This window comes from Cololabis saira, chromosome 11, assembly GCF_033807715.1.
Source record: "Cololabis saira isolate AMF1-May2022 chromosome 11, fColSai1.1, whole genome shotgun sequence".
Taxonomy (NCBI): domain Eukaryota; kingdom Metazoa; phylum Chordata; class Actinopteri; order Beloniformes; family Belonidae; genus Cololabis; species Cololabis saira.
The window spans coordinates 23,424,079-23,445,849 of NC_084597.1; the positions used below are offsets into that span (position 1 = coordinate 23,424,079).

General features: G+C 40.4%; 1 protein-coding gene across 1 annotated transcript; it reads left to right on the plus strand.

Annotated features, from left to right (window-relative positions):
* The first annotated feature begins 1,066 nt into the window (after positions 1-1,066).
* Positions 1,067-19,288, plus strand: actr1b (actin related protein 1B). The gene is made up of 11 exons (XM_061734091.1): positions 1,067-1,261; positions 6,512-6,576; positions 6,669-6,744; positions 8,729-8,854; positions 8,931-9,055; positions 11,009-11,225; positions 11,300-11,392; positions 11,466-11,640; positions 11,828-11,889; positions 15,694-15,734; positions 18,147-19,288. The coding sequence occupies exons 1-11, from the start codon at positions 1,214-1,216 to the stop codon at positions 18,247-18,249; spliced, it is 1,131 nt and encodes a 376-aa protein (XP_061590075.1). The 5' UTR covers positions 1,067-1,213; the 3' UTR covers positions 18,250-19,288.
* The last annotated feature ends 2,483 nt before the right edge of the window (positions 19,289-21,771 follow it).

Here is a 21,771-nt window from a genome sequence, read left to right on the forward strand (position 1 = left end):
TGATACGAATGTCATAAGTATAATATTAAGTATAATAATATTATTATATAATATTAATATTATAATATTCGTATTTAATAATATTATATAATGTCATCTTGTTTCGGCCAGAATAAACGGGAAGCAGCGGAGCGCTGCTACCGCTGCTACCGCTGCTACCGCTGCTACCGCTGCTACCGCTGCTACCGCTGCTGTGACAGGTTACCATGGTAACAACCCCCCCCCCCCCCCCCCCTCTACGGCAGGAAGTGCCGTGTGCGCTCTTAATAGTACGTCCGAATTAATGCACACTACTGATATTTACTCAAAAGTGTGCCGAATTTAAAGGAGCTTGAGGCTCCTTTTAAGAAATGAGACTCTCTAGCGCCACCCTTCACCACGACGGCCGTCGGGGGTACTACAGCCAACAGCGAAGCCGGCACGGGAGAACGGGGAGAATGCGCATGCAGCGTCATGTGACGTCACATCCGCAGCCCAGCGCGGGAAATTTGGGCCCGAATTGCAGCACATTTTGCAGCACACAGCCTGTTCAAGGCAACGGACAGATACACTAGAGGGCTCATTCTTTTGGGTTTGGAACGCTTCATCTGACAATATTACTAGAAAACTTAAAACGTATACGAATTTTTTTCATAAATCCTGCCTCAATCCTGCCTCAACCTCCTTTAAGTATAATAATATAATTATATAATATTAATATTATAATATTCGTATTTAATAATATTATATAATGTCATCTTGTTTCGGCCAGAATAAACAGGAAAGAGCGGAGTGTGCCGAATTTAAGTATACTTTTTAGTATATACTTTTTAGTATGGCATTTCGGACGCACCGTACTTGCCACATCCAATATGGCGGACGCAGTGCCGTATCACAGCAACGGGCCAACTCGCGCTGCGAGGCGTCTACGTTCATATGTCTATGGCCGCCCTCCAGAACGTCTACTCATTTACTCCCTCCCCACATCTTCACTGTGATTGGTTAAAGCGACTGTCGTTCAGAACGGTCCCCTCACATGATTGGTCCTCGTCGCTGTCAATCACCGAGACCCCGCCCCTTCATATTTGTGTGGCTGGTCTGACGACACCAGGCTCATCGGCAGCGGAGGCGCGGTGACCGAGCGTTATTCTTCTTTAGATATCAATAAAAACACTAAACCACGACCGAAACGCGCGCGGACTAATAGCAAGGCACCTGAACAACCCTGTCAGTCATGGAGTGTTACGACATCTTGGCTAACCAGCCGGTGGTGATCGATAATGTGAGTATGATGATGTCATTTATCCACACCCAAACCGAGGCCATTAGCCGCTAGCTCCGGTCTGCTGTGCAGGAGACAATAGTTCCTGGTAAACCTCGAGCCTCGTCCGTGCACGGGCTTCACACCTGGCTTCTCCCCTGACGGGAGCTCGTACCCGGGCGTCCCCTTGGAGCGGTGCCGGCAGGGATCCCGCCGGGGCGGCGCCTGCAGCTGGCCGGCTAGCGACCTGCGGTCCCGCAGCAGGGCGGAGAGGATACGGGCATCATAAATGTGTGGACGAGAGGGACGTCAGCTGTTTGCAGAGGGATTGTCACAGGTCCTCTTGCAGGCTCCGGAGCGTCGTCACTAACCTTCCAGTTCTGTAGTGTTATTGAAAAACTACCTGTGCAGGTGAAGTTAGTCTCTGATTGATTGATTGAGGAATTTATTAGAAGAATTGCATAGGATCAGGTACAGTTTCATGACAGTACAGATTCGCTGATACAAAGTCAACTATTTCATTTCATTTCATTTATTTATTTATTCAAACAGGTTAAAACTACAAAAACAAAATAATCAGAATACATAAAATGTATATACCGAAAAAACAACAAAACAACAAAGAAAACCATAAGCAAAACAAAGCAAATTAAAGAGACAAATCTATATGTAAATAAATATTTCCTGTTTGAAAGGGTGTAAGATGAAGTTTCAAAAAAACTTTTCTAGTCCTACCCCTTCTAATGTTCTATTTTTACCGTTTCTTCATTTCACACAACTTCAAAAAGAAAAGCATAAAAGAAAAGAAAAAGTGGTTCAGCTGAGCAAGGCACTTTGGTCATTGGCTGTCAGTTCATGTGTCCATTTTCGTTTTGTATCCATACAGAGTAGTGTTTTTAAAGATTTGTTTAAACTTACTTAGTGATTTGCATGATTTCATTTCGTCTTTACAGTTGTTCCACAATTTGACTCCCTTAAAACTAAAAGGCATCCAAGAAAGCATTACACTTGGAGACCTTTTTTAACTCATATAACATTGAATGACATACAGGTAAGAAGCAGCACTTTATAGGGACGATTGTAAAAAAAAAAAAAAAAAAAAAAAGGGGGGAATTACTGTTATTTTGCACCGAGAGAGACTAAAAAGGTGATGAGACAAATAGAATAAGCTAGGTAATACAAAACAAAAGCAGAAAACAAAACAAAAACAAGAAACAATAATCAGAAGGAACAGCGGGATGTGCAGTAGAGGCTTTGATTTTTATTTATCCTTTATTTATTCAGGAAAGTCCCATTGAGATACAATATCTCTTCTGCCAGGGAGTCCTGGTCAAGATAGCAGCAAAAAAATAAATTCAGTTGTGATTATTCCCAGTTACGAGTAGCAGCCTCCTGTAGGTGGCTTTTTAGGGCAGTCTGGATCCACCTGTGCAGGTGAATTTAGTCTCTGCTGTCTGGATCCACCTGTGCAAGGCAAGGCAAATTTATTTATATAGCACAATTCAACACAAGGTAATTCAAAGTGCTTTACATTGACATTAAAAGCGGCAAGACATAATTAGACAGTAAATAACAAATAAGATTGAAAAAATTAAGAATAAGATGATAAGAAAAGAAGTAAAATAATAAAAATACTAGCTGTTAAAAATAAGGGCGGTAGAGTGCAGCAGGTACGTTTAATTTAGGAGTATGCTTGAGTAAACAGTAATGTTTTTAACCCTGATTTAAAGGAGCTGACAGTTGGAGCAGACCTCAGGTCTACAGGAAGTTTGTTCCACCGGTGAGGAGCAGAATAACTGAACGCTGCCTCACCTGGCTTGATTCTGGTTCTTGGGACAAACAACAAACCAGATGTATTTTGGTCCAAGACCATTCAGTGCTTTGTAGACCAGCAGTAAGATTTTAAACTCTGTCCTTTGACTCACTGGAAGCCAGTGTAGTGATTTCATGACCGGTGTAATATGGTCCAGTTTCCTGGTGTTTGTAAGGACTCTGGTGGCAGGATTCTGGATCAGCTGCAGCTGCCTGATAGATTTCTTGTTAAGGCCTGTAAAGATGCCATTGTAATAATCCAACCTACTGAAAATGAAGGTGAATTTAGTCTCTGCTGTCAACTGATTCTTATTCTTCCAATTTATTATTATTATTATTGTTATTATGGGCATGCCAAGTAATGGCATGACCATATTGCAATCGTCCAGAATGGCCCAAAGGGCAATGTTGCTAGCATTTTGCTAACAAGTCGCAAAAGTCTCACTGCGCACCAGTAGGGCTGCAACTAACGACTATTTTAATAGTCGACTAGTCACCGACTATTGAAACGATTAGTCGACTAATCGGATAATTAGTAATTTTTTCTTAAGTTTAGTATGAGGTTGCTTTAATTATGTGGCAAATGATAATAAACAGAAGAAAGATGGGTACTTCAATGAAAATAGATATTTTATTCAACTTTGCCGCTGTTCATACAATAAAATGTCCTATCTAAAACCAAGGACAGGCACAGTGATCAGTCAGTATAGACATAAATCCATAAATAAATAAACCTCTGTCCATTATTTTTCATTTTTTAAGGACAGGCAATTGTGTTATATATAAAATAAAACATCTCGTATTTTTTCTCCATCAAGTGGGTGAAATGGGTTCTGGATGGCAGGACGTTCTCTGGGTTGAACTGGTGTATCATTTGTTGAAACCCGTCACCATCAACCATGGAGAGCTGCTCATATCACAGATCAGCATCTGCAGTATTGATCAGTGAGGGCAGTCGCCTGTTGCAGGGAACACTTCTGCTGCTTTTGCAGAAAGGGGTCCATGGTGGCTCTTCATCGGTCTGCATGCATTTAATTTGAAATACTTTTGTCAGGCACAGTCAGGCATAACGTTAAAGCTGTCTAAAGCCAAAATACGCTTAATATCTTACCAAGGCGAGTCCGTTTCGGACAACTGTCCGACGTGCTTTTTCTTCAAATGCTCGTGCATTACTGACGTGCTCCCGTGATAAGCAAGGTCTGCTTTGCAAACCTTGCAAGTCTTCTTTTTATTTGCCGTATCGAGGCTAAAATGCTCCCAAACTTTTGAAGTTTTGTTACGTGCAGCTGCTGTACAGGACGCTGTCATTTTTGTTTAACCGCTACCCGCTCGGCTGAGACGCAGAGATTGTATTGAAGTGAGATGCCTCACTCCATTGGAAAAACACGTCTGGCGACAATTGTCGACAATGGAATTCATCGTTGACAATTTTGATTATCGATATTTGTCGACAACGTCGACGAATCATTGCAGCCCTACTGTCTGGATCCACCAATGCAGGGGAAGTTGGTCTCTGCTGTCGACCGATTCTTATAATTCAAGTTTATTATTATTGTTATTATGGGCATGCCAAGTAGTGGCATTACCATTTTGCAATCGTCCAGAATGGCAATGTTTTTAGCATTTTGCTAACAGGCTAAAGTCCCAAAAGTCCCACTGTGTACAGCCTGACCCCGCTCTGATGTAGAAAAAAAAAAATCCACCTAAAATAAAACACGGCCAAGAAAACCTGAAAAATGAAGGCGATATATTAGTATAGAATAGAAAGCCTTTATTATCGTCATACTGGTACAATGAAATTAGGCAGCAGCTCTGTCAAAGTGCACATATGCAAAGACAAGTACTGTAAACAACAAAACGTAAACAACAAAAAAAAAACTGTAAACAACAAAATGAAAAACAGGAAATATATATATATATACACTATAAAAAAAGAGTGAATGGGAAGATAAAAATGTACATGAATGGATGGATATTGGAACATTATGGATAGAAAATAGAAAAATATTGCACAGTATGAGATAGTTTATTGGTTGAGAAAGTTCACGGCTTTGGGGAAGAAGCTGTCCCTGAGTCTTTTTGTTCGGGTTCGTAAGGACTTGAAGCGTCTCCCAGAGGGCAACAGGTCGAAAAAGTGGAAACCGGGGTGGGTGTTATCCTTTACAATGTTCCTTGCCCTGTTGAGGCAGCGGGAGCTGTAGATGTCAGACAGGGATGGCAGAGAGGGCAGAGGGCAGCCCATGATCTTCCGTGCTGTGTTTGCCACCCTCTTCAGCCTCTTCCTGTCTGCTTCCGTGTAGCTGGAGTGCCACACTGTCACGGCGTGGGTCAGCAGGCTCTCTATGGTGCAACGGTAGAAGGCCACCAGCAGCTGTGTGTTCAGGTTCTCCTTCCTGAGCACCTCAGGAAGTGCAGCCGCTGCTGAGCCTTCTTAACCAGTGCAGTGGTGTTGACAGACCAGGACAGGTCTGCAGTGATGTGGACGCCCAGGAACTTGAAGGACTGCATTTGCTCCACGCAGTCACCGTTGATGTACAGGGGGGTGGGGGCAGCTCGGTTCCGCCTGAAATCCAGGATGAGCTCCTTGGTTTTGGTGGTGTTCAGTGCCAGGTTGTTCAGTGCGCACCACTCACCAAGTTTAAGGACCTCATCTCTGTAGGCCGCCTCGTTTCCCCCTGTGATCAGCCCCACCACCGTTGTGTCATCAGCAAACTAGACAATGACGTTCTCTGGGTGGGCGGGGCTGCAGTCCGATGTGTAGAGATTAATTTAAATACAAATTGCTTGCTTTAATTCAAAAATATTAATGTTCATTGTCACTTGATATTAACTAGTGTTAAAAATGTTGATCAATTCTTGGTATATTCAGTGATAATTCTGCGCATCAGCAACATGCATAGTCTATATATATATATATATATATATATATATATATATATATATATATATATATATATATATATATATATATAATTTGTATGTATTTGAGCACATTGAGTCAATGCTCATCATGTGAAATGTGCTTTATAAATAAATTTGCCTTTGCCTTTTATATACGGGATCTACGTTGTTAATACTTGTTTGTTGTTGGTTTTGTGTCTCTGTAATTCCACGTCCAACAACCAGGTGACACGTGGGGTCTTTTCCAGGATGCGGTATCTTCCTGGAAGTTACTTCCTGTAGTTTACTTTCTGTTTGTGGCTTAGACATGATGATGAGCTGACGTTAATACAGTAACCTACTGAAATTCTACCAGTCTTGAATTTATGAAGTTGTAGCGGGAAATACCAACCAGTAGTTGGTGGAGAGGTTTCAACCCAGGCTCCCCAGCTATGGTGTACTTGTGTCATCGGTTCAACACAGAAGCATAAAGAAGCATAAACCACTCTCTATGTGCTTGGACTCAGATTTGAAAAGTTGAGGTTACTCTTGAAACATAATTTTCTGTCTTCTCTGCAGGGTTCAGGGGTCATCAAGGCTGGTTTCGCTGGTGACCAGATCCCCAAATACTGTTTCCCCAACTAGTAAGTGTTCTTCAACCTCACGCTGATCTCCTCTCAGATCTGCTGATCATGGAGATTACTGTCGGACGTTTATCTTAACCGTTTGTGTGCAGTGTGGGACGTCCCAAACATGTGCGTGTGATGGCCGGAGCACTGGAGGGAGACCTGTTCATCGGACCCAAAGCAGAGGTGGGAACATATGAGTCTAGGCCAGTTGACACCACAGTAGGTGTATGATAATTGAACAGCAGTGGTCTCATTCTGCTCTAAACTACGACGGAGTATTAGGGCCAAACAAAAAAACAAAAAAAGGAAATTACGAGAATAAAGTCATAATATTACGAGAATAAAGTCGTAAAATTACGAGAATAAAGTCATAATATTACGAGAATAAAGTCGTAAAATTACGAGAATAAAGTCATAATATTACGAGAATAAAGTCGTAATATATTATAAATATATAAATATAACTTCACAAGATGCTCAATATTCCTCATTTTAACACAGGGAGAAGAAGCTCTTCCTGTTAGAGTTCTCATAAATTATATTCTCATAATATTACGACTTTATTCTCGCAACATTACGACTTTATTCTCGTAATGTTACGACTTTATTCTCGTAATGTTACGACTTTATTCTCGTAATATTACGACTTTATTCTATTACGACTTTATTCTCGTAATGTTACGACTTTATTCTCGTAATGTTACGACTTTATTCTCGTAATATTACGACTTTATTCTATTACGACTTTATTCTCGCAACATTACGACTTTATTATCGTAATTTTACGACTTTATTCTCGTAATTTCCAATTTTTTTTGTCTTAGTTTGGCCCTAATACTCTACTAAACAAAAACAAATTAAATAAAGAAAAAGAAAAAAGTGTGTAGTTTTTTAAGAGTGATGTGTGTTGTAACTTAGGTTACCTCCACAACGCATTCATGGACCGCGTAAAGCGGAAACTCAGACCTTACCCGGTAACAAAAAAGTCTATTTTCTGATTGGCTGATAGGTTGGTAACTCCAGAGAGCTGCTTTGAGCTGAGAGCTCAGCACACAGTAGCATACCTTGACTCGTTTGTAAGATGGGTTGTTGGAGTTGCTGTGCAGTGAAGTTAATTTTTCAGCATGAGAAATGCCATGTGTGGCGTGAGAGCATGTGAAATTGTTGAAAAGCGTGAGTCTCACGCTCAATGCATCAGACTTGAGAGCCCTATTATTTCGTCCACGGCTATGTCAGCCGCTTCTTCGTTTGAACCATCAGCCATTTTTCTTGGGTTCCTTTTCTCGTTCAGTCTGGATGGGCGGAGTCACGTGACTACACACATACAGTCTAAAAGGGGAATGGAAATGGCCATCAGCACAGTCAAAATGGACAAAAGATGTTTTTTTTTTGTTTTTTTTATCAAAACACAGAATTTACTGTCACCTTTTCTTTTTGAAAAATGCAGGTCTGAACATTGAGGTGCTGATTGAGAGTTAAACATCACTGAAAAAAAAACTGCTGAAAATGAAAAATTGTTAGTCAGGTGGCAATGTGGAAAAAATAGTTATGTTTATAATATAATATTTTATAAACATATTATATGATAATATGTTTAAAGTGTTAGGAGTTGACGATCAAAGGTGGCATTGAAATGAGGAACAATATCTGAAATGAAGAAAGGAGATATAGACCTCGAGAGGAAGGTGAAATGAAGAGAACTAGATACTGAAAAATGGCAGAAGGATCACAATAGGTTGAATGCTGACTCAGCCACAGTTTAGGTTATTGAATTCCCATTTAAGCTTTAAGTTCAACACTTAATATTCCCAGACTTAAAATACACACGCAGCTTTATGATACATGGTTTGTTCAGGCTTCATTGGTCCTACTGGGACGGCCGATATTTCAGACTAGCTGGTCCATTCCATTAATCATGATGCTGGCCCTGTGGTTCATAAGGAGGATGGTTTCTACTCAAACCGGAGCAGGCCATTCATCACATCTCACGGCACTCTTCTGATTTGTATGATTTCACATCACAGTGTCTCTTCTGCTGTTTCAGGGAAAATTCTTTCTTCTATGAATCATGTGACAGAAACATTGAGTCTGAGACCTTAGAGTAGCAACATGTTTTCATAATGTCACTGTTTTTTTTTGTTTTTTTTTCCACCAATCTGTGGATCAGGAGCATAGGGGTTTGCTGTCGGTAAGATACCCGATGGAGCACGGCATTGTGAGCGACTGGAATGATATGGAGAGGATCTGGCATTACATCTACTCCAAAGAGCAGCTGCAGACCTTCTCGGAGGAGGTGAGGTGCTCTCCAGAACCTACCTTTCATCTACCAGCTGTCTGAGCACCTGTAATCCTATTGGTTTGTTTCCCAGCATCCTGTGCTCCTGACGGAGGCTCCTCTCAACCCTGGCATTAACAGAGAGAAGGCTGCAGAGATTTTCTTCGAGACTTTCAACGTACCGGCACTCTTCATCTCCATGCAGGCCGTGCTGAGCTTGTAAGAACTTCCTGTCACACAGGTTTCATCATAAACCGAAGATAGCTGTAGTTTTATCAAACTGTGTGTTATTTTTTGAGTTTTTAAGTACTAACACTACTGCAGCGTGACTGTCTCCTTGTTACATCATACACTGTTTCTTTTTAAAGATTTTTTTGGCTCTATTGGCCTTTTATTCAAAGTGTAGACAGGAAGGGGGTAGAGAGAGAGAATGGAGACGACATGGGACTCAAATCTGCAAACGCTGCAGGAGAACTGTCGCCTCAGTACATGGTTGATCTAACCCAGGGGTCGGCAACCAAAAATGTTGAAAGAGCCATATTGGACCAAAAACACAAAAAACAAATATGTCTGGAGCCGCAAAAAATCTTGTATAAAAGTCTTGTATAAGCCTTAGAATGAAGACAACACATGCTGCAAGTTTCTATATTAGTTAGAACTGGGGGGAGATTTTTTTTTCATTATGCACTTCGAGAAAAAAGTGGAAAAGTCGAAATTTCGAGAAAAAATAAGAAATGTCAAGATTGATGTTGAAGTACAATCTTGAGAAAATAGTCAAAGTCGAGAAAAAAGTTGAAATGTTGAGAAAAAAGTCGAAATGTTGAGATTAAAAAGGAAAGGAAAAAGGAAGAAAAAAAAGGAAAAACAGATGAAATAAAGGAAAAGGAGAAAAAAAAGAAGAAAAAAAGGGAAAAAAAGAAAAAAAAAAGGTCAAACATTTTTGAAAAAGCTCCAGGAGCCACTAGGGCGGCGCCAAAGAGCCGCATGCGGCTCTAGAGCCGCATGCGGCTCTAGAGCCGCGGGTTGCCGACCCGTGATCTAACCACTGTGCCACCCAGCAGCCTGCATTATACACTGTTATAGAAAACAAAGAAAGTCCATTGTAGTGGTTTAAATCAATCAATGGGTATTTTACTTCCTTAGCCACTGCTCCTAAAATACAACCATGGAAGTAGGGAAATGATAATGATAATAATAATCAATTTTAGTCCAAACACCACTGATGTGGGGTTAGGCAAAGGTGTGATGTGAGTTAGAAGAGAAGGGGAAGTTGTGGAGTGAGGTAGATGAAGTGATGGAGAGCATCCCTATTGTCTAAGAACTAGGTTGCTACCCTGCTGAGTATTCTCTGTTGGTGGCTGAATTCTGCTACTGACCTGAAACATGTTTAGTCGGAGCAACTGAAGAAGATGCATGTAGATGCTGTTGTCTGTGGGCTCTCAATATTGCAATGCTTCCCACAATGTAGGGCCGGGCTATATATCGAGATTTTAATATATATCGATATATTTTCAAACACGATATGGTACGAGACAATATCGTTTATATGATTTTAAAAAAAAATATATACATTTTGTTGTTTTTTTTTTTAAATGATTTTGATATAGCTTATTTTGTAACAAATTGACTTGAATGTTTTATTTGAGATTTGCACACATGTTTTGTTATTTGCACAACTGTCAACCTCAGTGGAAAAGTCTGCCTGTTACTGTCTACATTGTATTAATTGCACAGTGTATTTTAATTTAATTGTTATGCAGGAAAGGAATATTTGTTTTATTTTATTCAAGAAGCATTTTTATTCTATATATGCAGGCAGTTTATTTTTATTTCATTTGTTTTGTACATTTTGATATTGTGCAGACCTCTGTTAACAAAGGTACCTGTGTGACATTTGGCACGAGGCTTTGTATTAAAACTGACTGTTTTTTTAAGGGTTTGCCTCAGAAAAAAATGAAGCTAACAGAGATGCTATGCTATAATGATTTGGGGGAAACCCCAATTAAGGCACAGAAAAAATATCGAGATATATATCGAGTATCGCCATTCAGCTAGAAAATATTGAGATATGACTTTTGGTCCATATCGCCCAGCCCTACCACAATGCATTGCACACATTGGTTTCTGTAAACGTGTATAAACCCCAACGCATTGATGTCCTCCCTCCTGTAGGTATGCCACAGGCCGGACTACTGGTGTGGTGTTGGACTCCGGTGACGGTGTGACCTATGTGGTGCCCATCTACGAGGGCTTCGCCATTCCTCACTCCATCATGCGTGTGGACCTTGCCGGTAGAGACGTGTCACGGTACCTCAGTCTCCTGCTGCGTAAGGAAGGCTACAACTTTAAAACGTCAGCTGAGTTTGAGATCGTCCGCACAGTCAAGGAGGTGAGCTGGAAACCAGTCAGATAATCATAAAGGAACTGTTTAATAAAGTCTAATCAGATGTTTCCCGTCTATAGAGAGCCTGCTACCTGTCTCTAAACCCTCAGAAGGACGAGACCTTAGAAACAGAGAAGGCTCAGTATGTTCTGCCTGATGGAAGCAGCTTAAATGTGAGTCCAGAACCATGTTCTTCCTCCTCATCCTCCTGAACCCCTCCCTGAAACCTGAGTTCTCCATCTCCAGATTGGCCCGGCCAGGTTCCGAGCCCCAGAGCTGCTGTTCAGACCTGACCTGATCGGGGAAGAGAGCTCTGGTATCCATGAGCTTTTGGCCTATGCCATCCAGAAATCCGACATGGACCTGCGGCGCACACTCTACTCCACCATCGTGTTGTCTGGAGGGACAACGCTCATCAAAGGTGGGCGAAAACAAAACTCACCCGTATGGACCACAGCAATACAGGCAATTCAGTTGGGCTCAGGAACTCTGAAAGATTGAAAATAACACCTTGCCGTAGGTGTCTGAATCGGTGGCCTTGTTCTGAATGATGAACGAACCTCATCTCAGATGTATGTTTGACTTCAGCTGAGTCTGGTTTCTTTCAGGTTTTGGGGAAAGATTACTAACTGAAGTCAAGAAGCTTGCACCCAAAGATGTAAAGATCAAGGTATGTCCTCTTCATGTTTGTTTAAATGTAGCACAGAGGGGCGAGGCCATCACCGAGGCATCAAGTGTTTACAGATAAACTGTTTTACTGTAACTGGTAGGGTTGCACGGTATACCGGTACCAGTATAGTACCGCAGTACTAGAGTTTTGAAAACGGTACTATACCAGCATTTAAAAACAAACGGTACTTTTATATATTTTTTCTATGCAAACGAATTGGTAAATTGGAGCCTGTCTCTTTAAGCACGGCGAGCTCAGCGAGTGTGACGTAGGTGCAGAAGCAGAGCCGCCTCCCCCTCCCACTCGCATGCGGAGGAGAGAGAAACGAGAAGTCGCGTGTTAGACAGACAGAGCGGGTTGAAATAAAGTTAAATAAATAAATATATAATAAATGGAGATGGCAGCTAGCTGAAGAAAAGCCCGTACTTGTGGACAAAATGGGGGCCCGAAGTACGGTGTGGAAATATTTCGGGTTCAAACCGAGCGATAAGGGCGAGCCACTGAACCAGAAACCCTGCAGTGTAAGCGCTGCTACAAAGTGAGTCTCGCAAAAGGAGGCAACACTTCAAACTTGTCGAAACATTTAAAGGACAACCACGCGGACTTGTTCCCCGACTTCAGTCAAAAACGACAGCTGATAACTTTGTTCACCAGTTCACTGCACTGTCATGTCATGAAAGAAGTACAGAGCCTCTCCCAGCCCGTAGTAAACCTACAGCAGCCTATACAGAGAGTTAAAACATGTCCATGGTTAATAAATGCAATTTTTAAAATATTTAAATAAATTCCACAGACTATAATATAACTTTAATATATTTTTTATATTTTAATATTATTTAATGTTTCATATATATTATAAACCATTAAGGCAATTAATTATATTAATTAATATTATATATTAAAACACACTTTTGTAAAACATTCCATTAGCCTACAATATCTAATCCTATCCTAAAGGACTGTCTCAGAAAATTAGAATATTGTGATAAAGTTCTTTGTTTTCTGTAATGCAATTAAAAAAAACAAAAATGTCATACATTGTGGATTCATTACAAATCAACTGAAATATTACAAGCCTTTTATTATTTTAATATTGCTGATTATGGTTTACAGTTTAAGATTAAGATTCCCAGAATATTCAAATTTTTTGAGATAGGATATTTGAGTTTTCTTAAAGTGTAAGCCATGATCAGCAATATTAAAATAATAAAAGGCTTGCATTATTCAGTTGATTTGTAATGAATCCAGAATGTATGACATTTTTGTTTTTGTAATTGCATTACAGAAAATCACAATATTCTAATTTTCTGAGACAGTCCTGTAGATGATAGAATGAGCCTCAATTTATTTTTCTAGTTATGCCCATTTAATGTTTCATGTGGCCTATAGTTTCAAAACAAACATTTTGAACAATGAGAACAAGTAAAATAAAGCAATGGCATTTAAATTAAAATGACCATGTTAATTAAAATACTGTACCCCCTCCCTCCCCCAATTACAGAAGTCCAGTGCTCCTGGCTCAGAGAGGGTGACACCACCCACTCAGAAGCAGGAGTTTTTGCGGCTACAGTATTTTATTTAACATGGTGACTTTAATTTGAATGGCATTGCTTTATTGTATTTGTTCACACTGTTCTAAAGGTTTGAACATTTTAATATCCCATGCCAATTATTTATTTTATTCATTGTTGTTATTGTTCCCAAAGTCTGCTTTAAAATAAAGGAAAATATTGACATTTGAGAGTGTTCCACCTTTTTACAAAAAGTATCGAAATACATATTGGTATCGGTATCGAAACAGAAATTTGGTATCGTGACAACCCTAGTAACTGGACATCACTCTCTCAAATGCTCCGTTTTAGCTCTTTAGTCTTTAAGAACCATCTTCTTAAGTCCATGCTACTTTGATTGGTCAGCTGATTGATCCAATTCACATACATTTATTTGTAAAGCACCAATTCACAACAAAAGTAATGTTCTATACAGTTTGTTGAAGCCAATACACTGATTTGTGTTTTACCTACTTATACCTTATTATATTTATCATATTCATGGGATTCATTTATAATCAGGCTGCCATCTATATACCAAAATATGCTGAACTCTTACTGTTTATGTTGAAGTGATACATCCAAAGTGATTATGATGATGCAATGATGATGTGAAGGGGTGTTAACTTTATACTTAGACATCACCCACAGGCGAGGGGTGTGTTTTGAATAGAGAGCAGAAGGGAAAACTATTTTTCAATCGCATTTCGAACCTAATCGGAATTTTTGCTGTTGCTATAAAGCAATAAAGAAGGATTATTGTGACACTACGAAGAGTAAATGCGCGTTGATTTAGGGACCGCTCCTACACAGTTAAATAAAGCCCAGTTTGTTTGTTTTTTAATCGAAATTAGTCCAACAGAGTCCAGATTCAAGAGTCATATGATACCACTTGTGAGGCCAAGCTAACTTAACAGGGCTTGGCAATGTGGGTACTGATGATCATTAGTGCCTATATTGTGTTGCCATAGTTACAGTCCCTACATAGGACGGGCTATGCAGTAACAAACATTTTCAATGTTATTTTTCACACTATATTTTTGATATTAACTGTGAGAGTATGGAGTATGGAGTTATTATCGTTCACGAAAACGAACGAAATAACGAAAACTAAAATTGAAAAAACAATTTCATTAACTGAACTAAATAAAAACGAAAATGAAAAGACAAAAACGATAACTAACTGAAACTATATTGCGTGTTTAGAAAACTAACTAAAACTAACTGAAATTATAGATATAATTTCCTCCGTTTTCGTCCCTATCAATATTAGCCTCTTGGTATGATCAATTTATTCCGCTCTGGCCGTTTATCTCCAACTGGCAGCTACGGCACCTTAACGCCTCACGGTCTGTGACGTCAAAACTAAAACTAAGCATTTTTGAAAATATAAAAACTAGCAAACCCACAGTAAAAACGAATTAAAACTAACTGAATTGAAGGAGAAAAAGTCAAAACGAAATAAAACTAAACTAAAAAGAAAAATTCAAAACTATTATAACCCTGGTATGGACTAGCTGTGTTGTCTGTAATAGTCAGTCACATGACCAAGGTGGAAAGTAAAATACACTTTTTATACAACTTTCCTGCCCTCCGGAACCAAAACAAGATGCTGTATTTACAATTAAAGCAACACTGCAAGTTTATTGGAATAGATGCAGGTGTAGGTGTCTGGTAATAGACGCAGACATTGAAGAAAGGAGGAGGCAGGTGTTGACTAATATTTAGCATAAATTAAGTTAAGAAAATACTAGCAAATAAAATGTTAAAGGGTAAAGTAATGAAATAATAGCATGTTAAATGTTGCAATGCTGTCATAATATACAAAATCAGAGGTCGGTAAAATGCTATTGCTACATGCTAAAATTAACCTGTTCCGCAGTTCAGATGCCTGTAAATGCCCAGCTCATGTGTGACCTGAACCGTAGCTTCTGCTGTCCAGCAGTGTGACACCAGGACCAGAATTATCCAGTCCTGCACTAGACGTACATTATTATGCAGCTGACTTACGTGATGACATCATTATGTCAAAGAAGCTGAACCTGGACAACAAACAAGGCGTCTTAGGGTCAGCTCTTTGTGCCAGATCAAAGGATGGGAAAAACCCAGGGACCATGCGACTCCCTCAAGTCACAAAGACGTATTTGTTTCCTCATCTGAGATAAAAAATGTGACTTGTTTGGATGTGATGCAGTTTTAAATGTCCCAGCACAATGAGTTTTTATAACCTGTGGTTGTCTTCTTCCTGGTTTAGATCTCGGCCCCCCAGGAGCGGCTTTACTCTACGTGGATCGGGTAAGAGTCCAGAACCAACCCAGTTTCATACTGGGACGTGTAGAAACGCAAGTGTAACCTCCAGCAGGCTCTGCTACCCCACATCCCTGAGGCCACTGCTGCAAAAACAGCTGATGGATCATGTGAACATATTTATACCAGAAACTTTCACAAAGCTGTTTTTGTCTCTTACTGAGCTCCATCTAACTTTAAAAAAGAAACGCCTCAAGTGTCTACACTCCTTTTCTAGAGACAGGAAGCTGTTCTGATGGCCAGCTTAAAAACTGATAAGAAAATCATCAATAATGACAAACATTTGGCAGCAGAACAAGAACAACAATCCTGACGGGAAGTTGGTTTTAACCCTCTGCTAATTATTGCTGATGGTTTTTATTGTTTTACACGGAAACCCAAACAGGATTAATGGAGGGTGACATGACTGTATACAGTGTACACACAATACAAACCAAACAGAAAAAATACTCATTCACAAATATATATAGAAACACAAAAATTCACACATATAAAACATATAAACAAGAAAACATACAAGACAATCTCCTACATTGAATCATCACGGATACTTTTGTTACATGGCAAAGATGCCACACCCAACAATATGAGTTAAATATTTAATAATTTAATTAATTAATTATTAAATATTAATCCTTAAAATTTTGTGTTTAATAATAATCTTTTAGTTTCATTTTAAAACTTAGCACATTTTTCTGTTGCGTTACATAATCAGGAAGTGAATTCCACTCCTTCATTGCTCTGTATATCACTGTGCAAACAGATGTGTTAGATTTTGGTAAGGTCTTGTTGAATAGTTATGAGTTTCTGAACTGAAGGTTCATTTTCTATACAAAAGGTGAGTTAACTGGGGGGTTTTTATAGCTGTTTGAGTGTCTGAACTTTCTCGCAGATGTATTCCTCAGCCATAGTCCTTGATAGCGATGGAGTGATATCAGCCAGCATTGGTAAAGTTCTGATTCAGGTGGGGGAGGCAGAGCATCTTTTAGCATAACATCCAGGAGAGATTTAGGTATCCAGTCTTCCAAGGCCGGCAGCCGGGGAGCCAGATTCAAATGGCAACAATTGTTTTGGGTCAGGCTGACTCCAGTGATCTTCCATCTGTCTTAAAGTCTCTCTGGTCCATCTTGGCAACTCCAAACAGCCGAATTTGTGGTCTCCATGGTCTTCTCCATCCCACCAATGAGTTCAAAAACCGCAACTAGCCTGCGATTTTGTTCAAGAATCGCATCCTGTTTGTGATTTTGTTCACACGTCTGAGTGTTGATAGAAAGAAATATTCCATCACACATGCCAGGCAGCCTTGAAAAGAACAGAATAGCTGATGTTTTCTGAATCGATATGCCAGGTAACCGCCAACTCCAAAAAGCAGAAAACCTGTTATCAGAAATCCAATTATGTAGAAATCTTCAGCATCCTCGACCAACAGTATGGACAGTAGGGATGGGCGGTATGGACTAAAAAATGTATCACGATAATTTCTGGCATTTATCCCGATAACTCTTTCTTTCTTTCTTTCTTTCTTTCTTTCTTTCTTTCTTTCTTTCAGACTCATTTCCTTCCTTCCTCTTTTCTCCCTATAACTTTTTCTTTCTTTCTTTCTTTCTTTCTTTCTTTCTTTCTTTCTTTCAGGCTCATTTCCTTCCTTCCTCTTTTCTCCCTATAACTTTTTCTTTCTTTCTTTCTTTCTTTCTTTCTTTCTTTCTTTCTTTCAGGCTCATTTCCTTCCTTCCTTCCTCTTTTCTCCCTTCCTTCCTCCTTTCCTTGTTTTCTCCCTTCCTTCTACCCTTTCCTTCCTTCCTTCCTGCCTTCTTTTTTCCCTTCCTTCCTTCTTTCCTCCTGCTCTCTCCTTCCTTCTTCCCTTCCTCTTTTCTTCCTTCCTTCCTTTCTCCCTTCCTTCCTTCCTTCCTTCCTTCCTTCCTTCCTTCCTTCCTTCCTCCTGCTCTCTCCTTCCTTCTTCCCTTCCTCTTTTCTTCCTTCCTTCCTTCCTTCCTTCCTTCCTTCCTTCCTCCTGCTCTCTCCTTCCTTCTTCCCTTCCTCTTTTCTCCCTTCTTTCCTTGTTTTCTCCCTTCCTTCCTTCTTTCCTTCCTTCCTTCCTTCCTTCCTTCACGTACGTTGTGCGTGGATTTAACGCAGAACCATAAATCAGCTTTACACAAAAACATCATCAACGGGAATTTATCGTTTTTACCGCGAGATGATAAATTCTTACCGTGAGGAATTTTTTTGACGGTTTATCGTGAACGGTAAAATATCGCCCATTCCTAATGGACAGACACAAGATCTACGACCAGACACACGATTATTTGTATATTGAGGGCTTTCAGTTTTGGGTCTTTATTTTTTGGGTTGTGGTGTCTGATCAGAACCAGCTCTGACTCTGCCGTCTCTCCTCGACAGCGGCTCCATCTTGGCATCGTTGGACACCTTTAAGAAGATGTGGGTGTCCAAGCGGGAGTATGACGAAGACAGAGCACGTGCCATCCATAAGAAGACCTTCTAAGGGGGGAAGGGGGCGGTGCGGCTGCTGCCATGGAAACGCCCCTCAGAACTGCCCTCAAACCCCTCCCCCATCATCATACAGCTGGAAGCCTCCCTGACATCGGTAGGAACCGACCCCACGTCCCACACCACCTCATGGAGGCCAACTGTCGGAGCGTTACCACGGTCACCACAGCGGTTAAAGTATTAATGTTCCACAGCTCTGGGGGGGGTGTGGAATGTCGTCAAACATTGATAACTGAAGGTTTCTGTTCCATTCCAGACCGAATGTTTAGATCTTTTGTTTTTGTAGCTTATTTTCTGACGTCAGTTGGCTCGCACACAACAAATGTCGTAAGTCCTGTGGTGATTGCAAATCCCTCGTACGTTGCCTTATTGCTCTGCAACGTAGACATGAACTGCACAGATTTCTCTGCGACGCACGTTAGTTGTGTCGTCATTATGATAATGCTTCTGGTGATGCAGCGCGTCGACGTATCCAGATTAAGCATCACCAAGGAAAAGATTAATTAAAATTAGTTTTCCTTATACATTGCGAAAATGCACGCATTCCAGTTCCTGTTTCCTGCTAACTTAAATGCAGAAAAACTAGAAAAATCCAGAAAAACACAACAAAAATAAGATTGACCGACGAGCATCCAAAACAAGCCTGGTTCATTCAGGTTTCTGAAGCAGAACTAACGACACACGATCTGATGTCAGACGTTATCAATGTCAGCTCTTTAGTAAATCAATCAGGAAATGTGACCACTGGATACAAATAAATGTTAAGACTCTTGTACAGTTTTCCCGTACTTCCATGGCAGTAAAGGGTCCTCCACCTCGTCATCCGCCTTACTCTGGTGCGTCGGCGCCGGAACGTCCGTCTGCTTCTGGGTGTTTTTACAAAAGGAGAAATAAATGTGTCACCGGCCTCGTGTTCAGTGGAATGCTTTCCAGAAACGACCACCACCACAAGATAACGACTAAATCTGTACTATACTGTTGATTCAACTGTTGGATTTACTTTTTCAAACGGTATAATAAATAAGTTAATGGATGCTGCTTGTATGGGCTGTCCTTTTTTTGTATGATGAGTTACATTCTTGAATGCACATTAGGAATGGGCGATATTTTACTGTTCACGATAAACCGTCAAAAAAATTCCCCGGAAGGAAGGAAGGAAGGAAGGAAGGAAGGAAGGAAGGAAGGAAGGAAGGAAGGAAGGAAGGAAGGAAGGAAGGAAGGAAGGAAGGAAGGAAGGAAGGAAGGAAGGAAGGAAGGAAGGAAGGAAGGAAGGAAGGAAGGAAGGAAGGAAGGAAGGAAGGAAGGAAGGAAGGAAGGAAGGAAGGAAGGAAGGAAGGAAGGAAGGAAGGAAGGAAGGAAGGAAGGAAGGAAGGAAGGAAGGAAGGAAGGAAGGAAGGAAGGAAGGAAGGAAGGAAGGAAGGAAGGAAGGAAGGAAGGAAGGAAGGAAGGAAGGAAGGAAGGAAGGAAGGAAGGAAGGAAGGAAGGAAGGAAGGAAGGAAGGAAGGAAGGAAGGAAGGAAGGAAGGAAGGAAGGAAGGAAGGAAGGAAGGAAGGAAGGAAGGAAGGAAGGAAGGAAGGAAGGAAGGAAGGAAGGAAGGAAGGAAGGAAGGAAGGAAGGAAGGAAGGAAGGAAGGAAGGAAGGAAGGAAGGAAGGAAGGAAGGAGCGAGCCTGAAAGAGAGAGAGAAAGAAAGAAAGAAAGAAAGAAATGAGCCTGAAAGAAAGAAAGAAAGAAAGAAATGAGCCTGAAAGAAAGAAAGAAAGAAATGAGCCTGAAAGAAAGAAATGAGCCTGAAAGAAAGAAAGAAAGAAATGAGCCTGAAAGAAAGAAAGAAAGAAATGAGCCTGAAAGAAAGAGAGAGAGAAAGAAAGAAAGAAATGAGCCTGAAAGAAAGAGAGAGAGAAAGAAAGAAAGAAATGAGCCTGAAAGACAGAAAGAAAGAAATGAGCCTGAAAGAGAGAAAGAAAGAGAGAAAGAAAGGAGCCTGAAAGAAAGGAGCCTGAAAGAAAGGAGCCTGAAAGAAAGAAAAAAATGAGTCTGAAAGAAAGAAAAAAATGAGTCTGAAAGAAAGAAAAAAATGAGCCTGAAAGAAAGAAAGGAGCCTGAAAGAAAGAAAGGAGCCTGAAAGAAAGAAAGGAGCCTGAAAGAAAGAAAAAGAAATGAGCCAGAAAGAAAAAGAAATGAGCCAGAAAGAAAGAAAGAAAGAAAGAAATTAGCCTGAAAGAAAGAAAGAAAGAAAGAAATTAGCCTGAAAGAAAGAAAGAAAGAAATGAGCCTGAAAGAAAGAAAGAAAGAAAGAAATTAGCCAGAAAGAAAGAAAGAAAGAAAGAAATGAGCCTGAAAGAAAGAAAGAAAGGAGCCTGAAAGAAAGAAAGAAAGAAATATTCCCGTTGATGACACATTTTGTATTGGTATTTTTTTATAGTTATTGGGATAAATGCCAGAAATTATCGTGATAAATGTTTTTGTCAATACCGCCCTAATGCACATGTAGTTTATTTAGCATGTTTTAGACTCACAGTTAACTTAGACACTTGAGATTCCTACGCCTGGATCAAACTTGAGCTCCATGTCCAGCAGAGGGCGGTGTAGCTAGTATGAACTGGAAACGCCAGTGGACCAGTACAGTATCATCTACCCTAGTGTTTCCCAACCCTGGTACTCGAGCCCCCTCTGTCCTGCATGTTTAGATGTTACTCTGGTTCAACACACCGTGATACAAGTATCTGTGTCATCAACAGAGTTGTGCAGACCTTGGTGAGAAGTTAATGAGGACCGTTAATTAGAATCAGGTGTGTTGGTGCAGGGAAACATCTAAAACATGCAGGACAGGGGGGCTCGAGGACCAGGGTTGGAAAACACTGATCTACCCTACATGGATGAACTCTTTCAGATGGTCTTTTCTTTTTGGTTTTGTTTTAGGATGGAAGAAAGATGAGTTCCACTGGTTATCCTCCTTTCTTTATACTATTTCAGTGGGGTTTTTTTGTTTGTTTTAATGTGATTCTTTTTGAATGATTTTGAAAGAATCCCCTTGAAATATGGAGTCCCTCAAGGATCAGTCACTGAGCTTTTCTTTTTCCAGCTGCCAGTGTTTTCCATGGTCTCCAGTGTTATGTTTCTGATCACACCTATGGAGATGGTACCCAGATCTCTGGAGAACTCAAATGGCTATTGTTCCAGTTGATAAACCATTTCACCGCCTCCAGGAGGTACAACCTCAAACTGAGAACTGTTTCTATTTCATAGGAAATATTAGCTCAATTTGGTGGCAGTGACATACGGTTTATAAAAGGTTGGAGCAGGACGACCAAAAGGCTTATAAGCCGAGTCCAGTTCATCAGACCAGACCAGGTCCTGAACCATCGGTCAGGTCTAGTTCCATAGACCAGGGGCCTGTACTACGAAGCGGGATTTGGGGTTAGCGAGGTAACTTCAGGTTTAACCCTGGGTTTTCAGGACTACGACGGTGGTTCACTTCTTACCGGGGTACATCGCCATGGTAACTTATGCTGAACA

Excerpts from the sequence above, each read along its gene's own strand:
- actr1b (XM_061734091.1), top strand. The coding sequence starts at position 1,214 with ATGGAGTGTTACGACATCTTGGCTAACCAGCCGGTGGTGATCGATAAT. Across the intron at positions 1,262-6,511 it reads AGCCGGTGGTGATCGATAAT|GGTTCAGGGGTCATCAAGGC; the intron begins GTGAGTATGATG and ends TCTTCTCTGCAG. Across the intron at positions 9,056-11,008 it reads ATGCAGGCCGTGCTGAGCTT|GTATGCCACAGGCCGGACTA; the intron begins GTAAGAACTTCC and ends TCCCTCCTGTAG.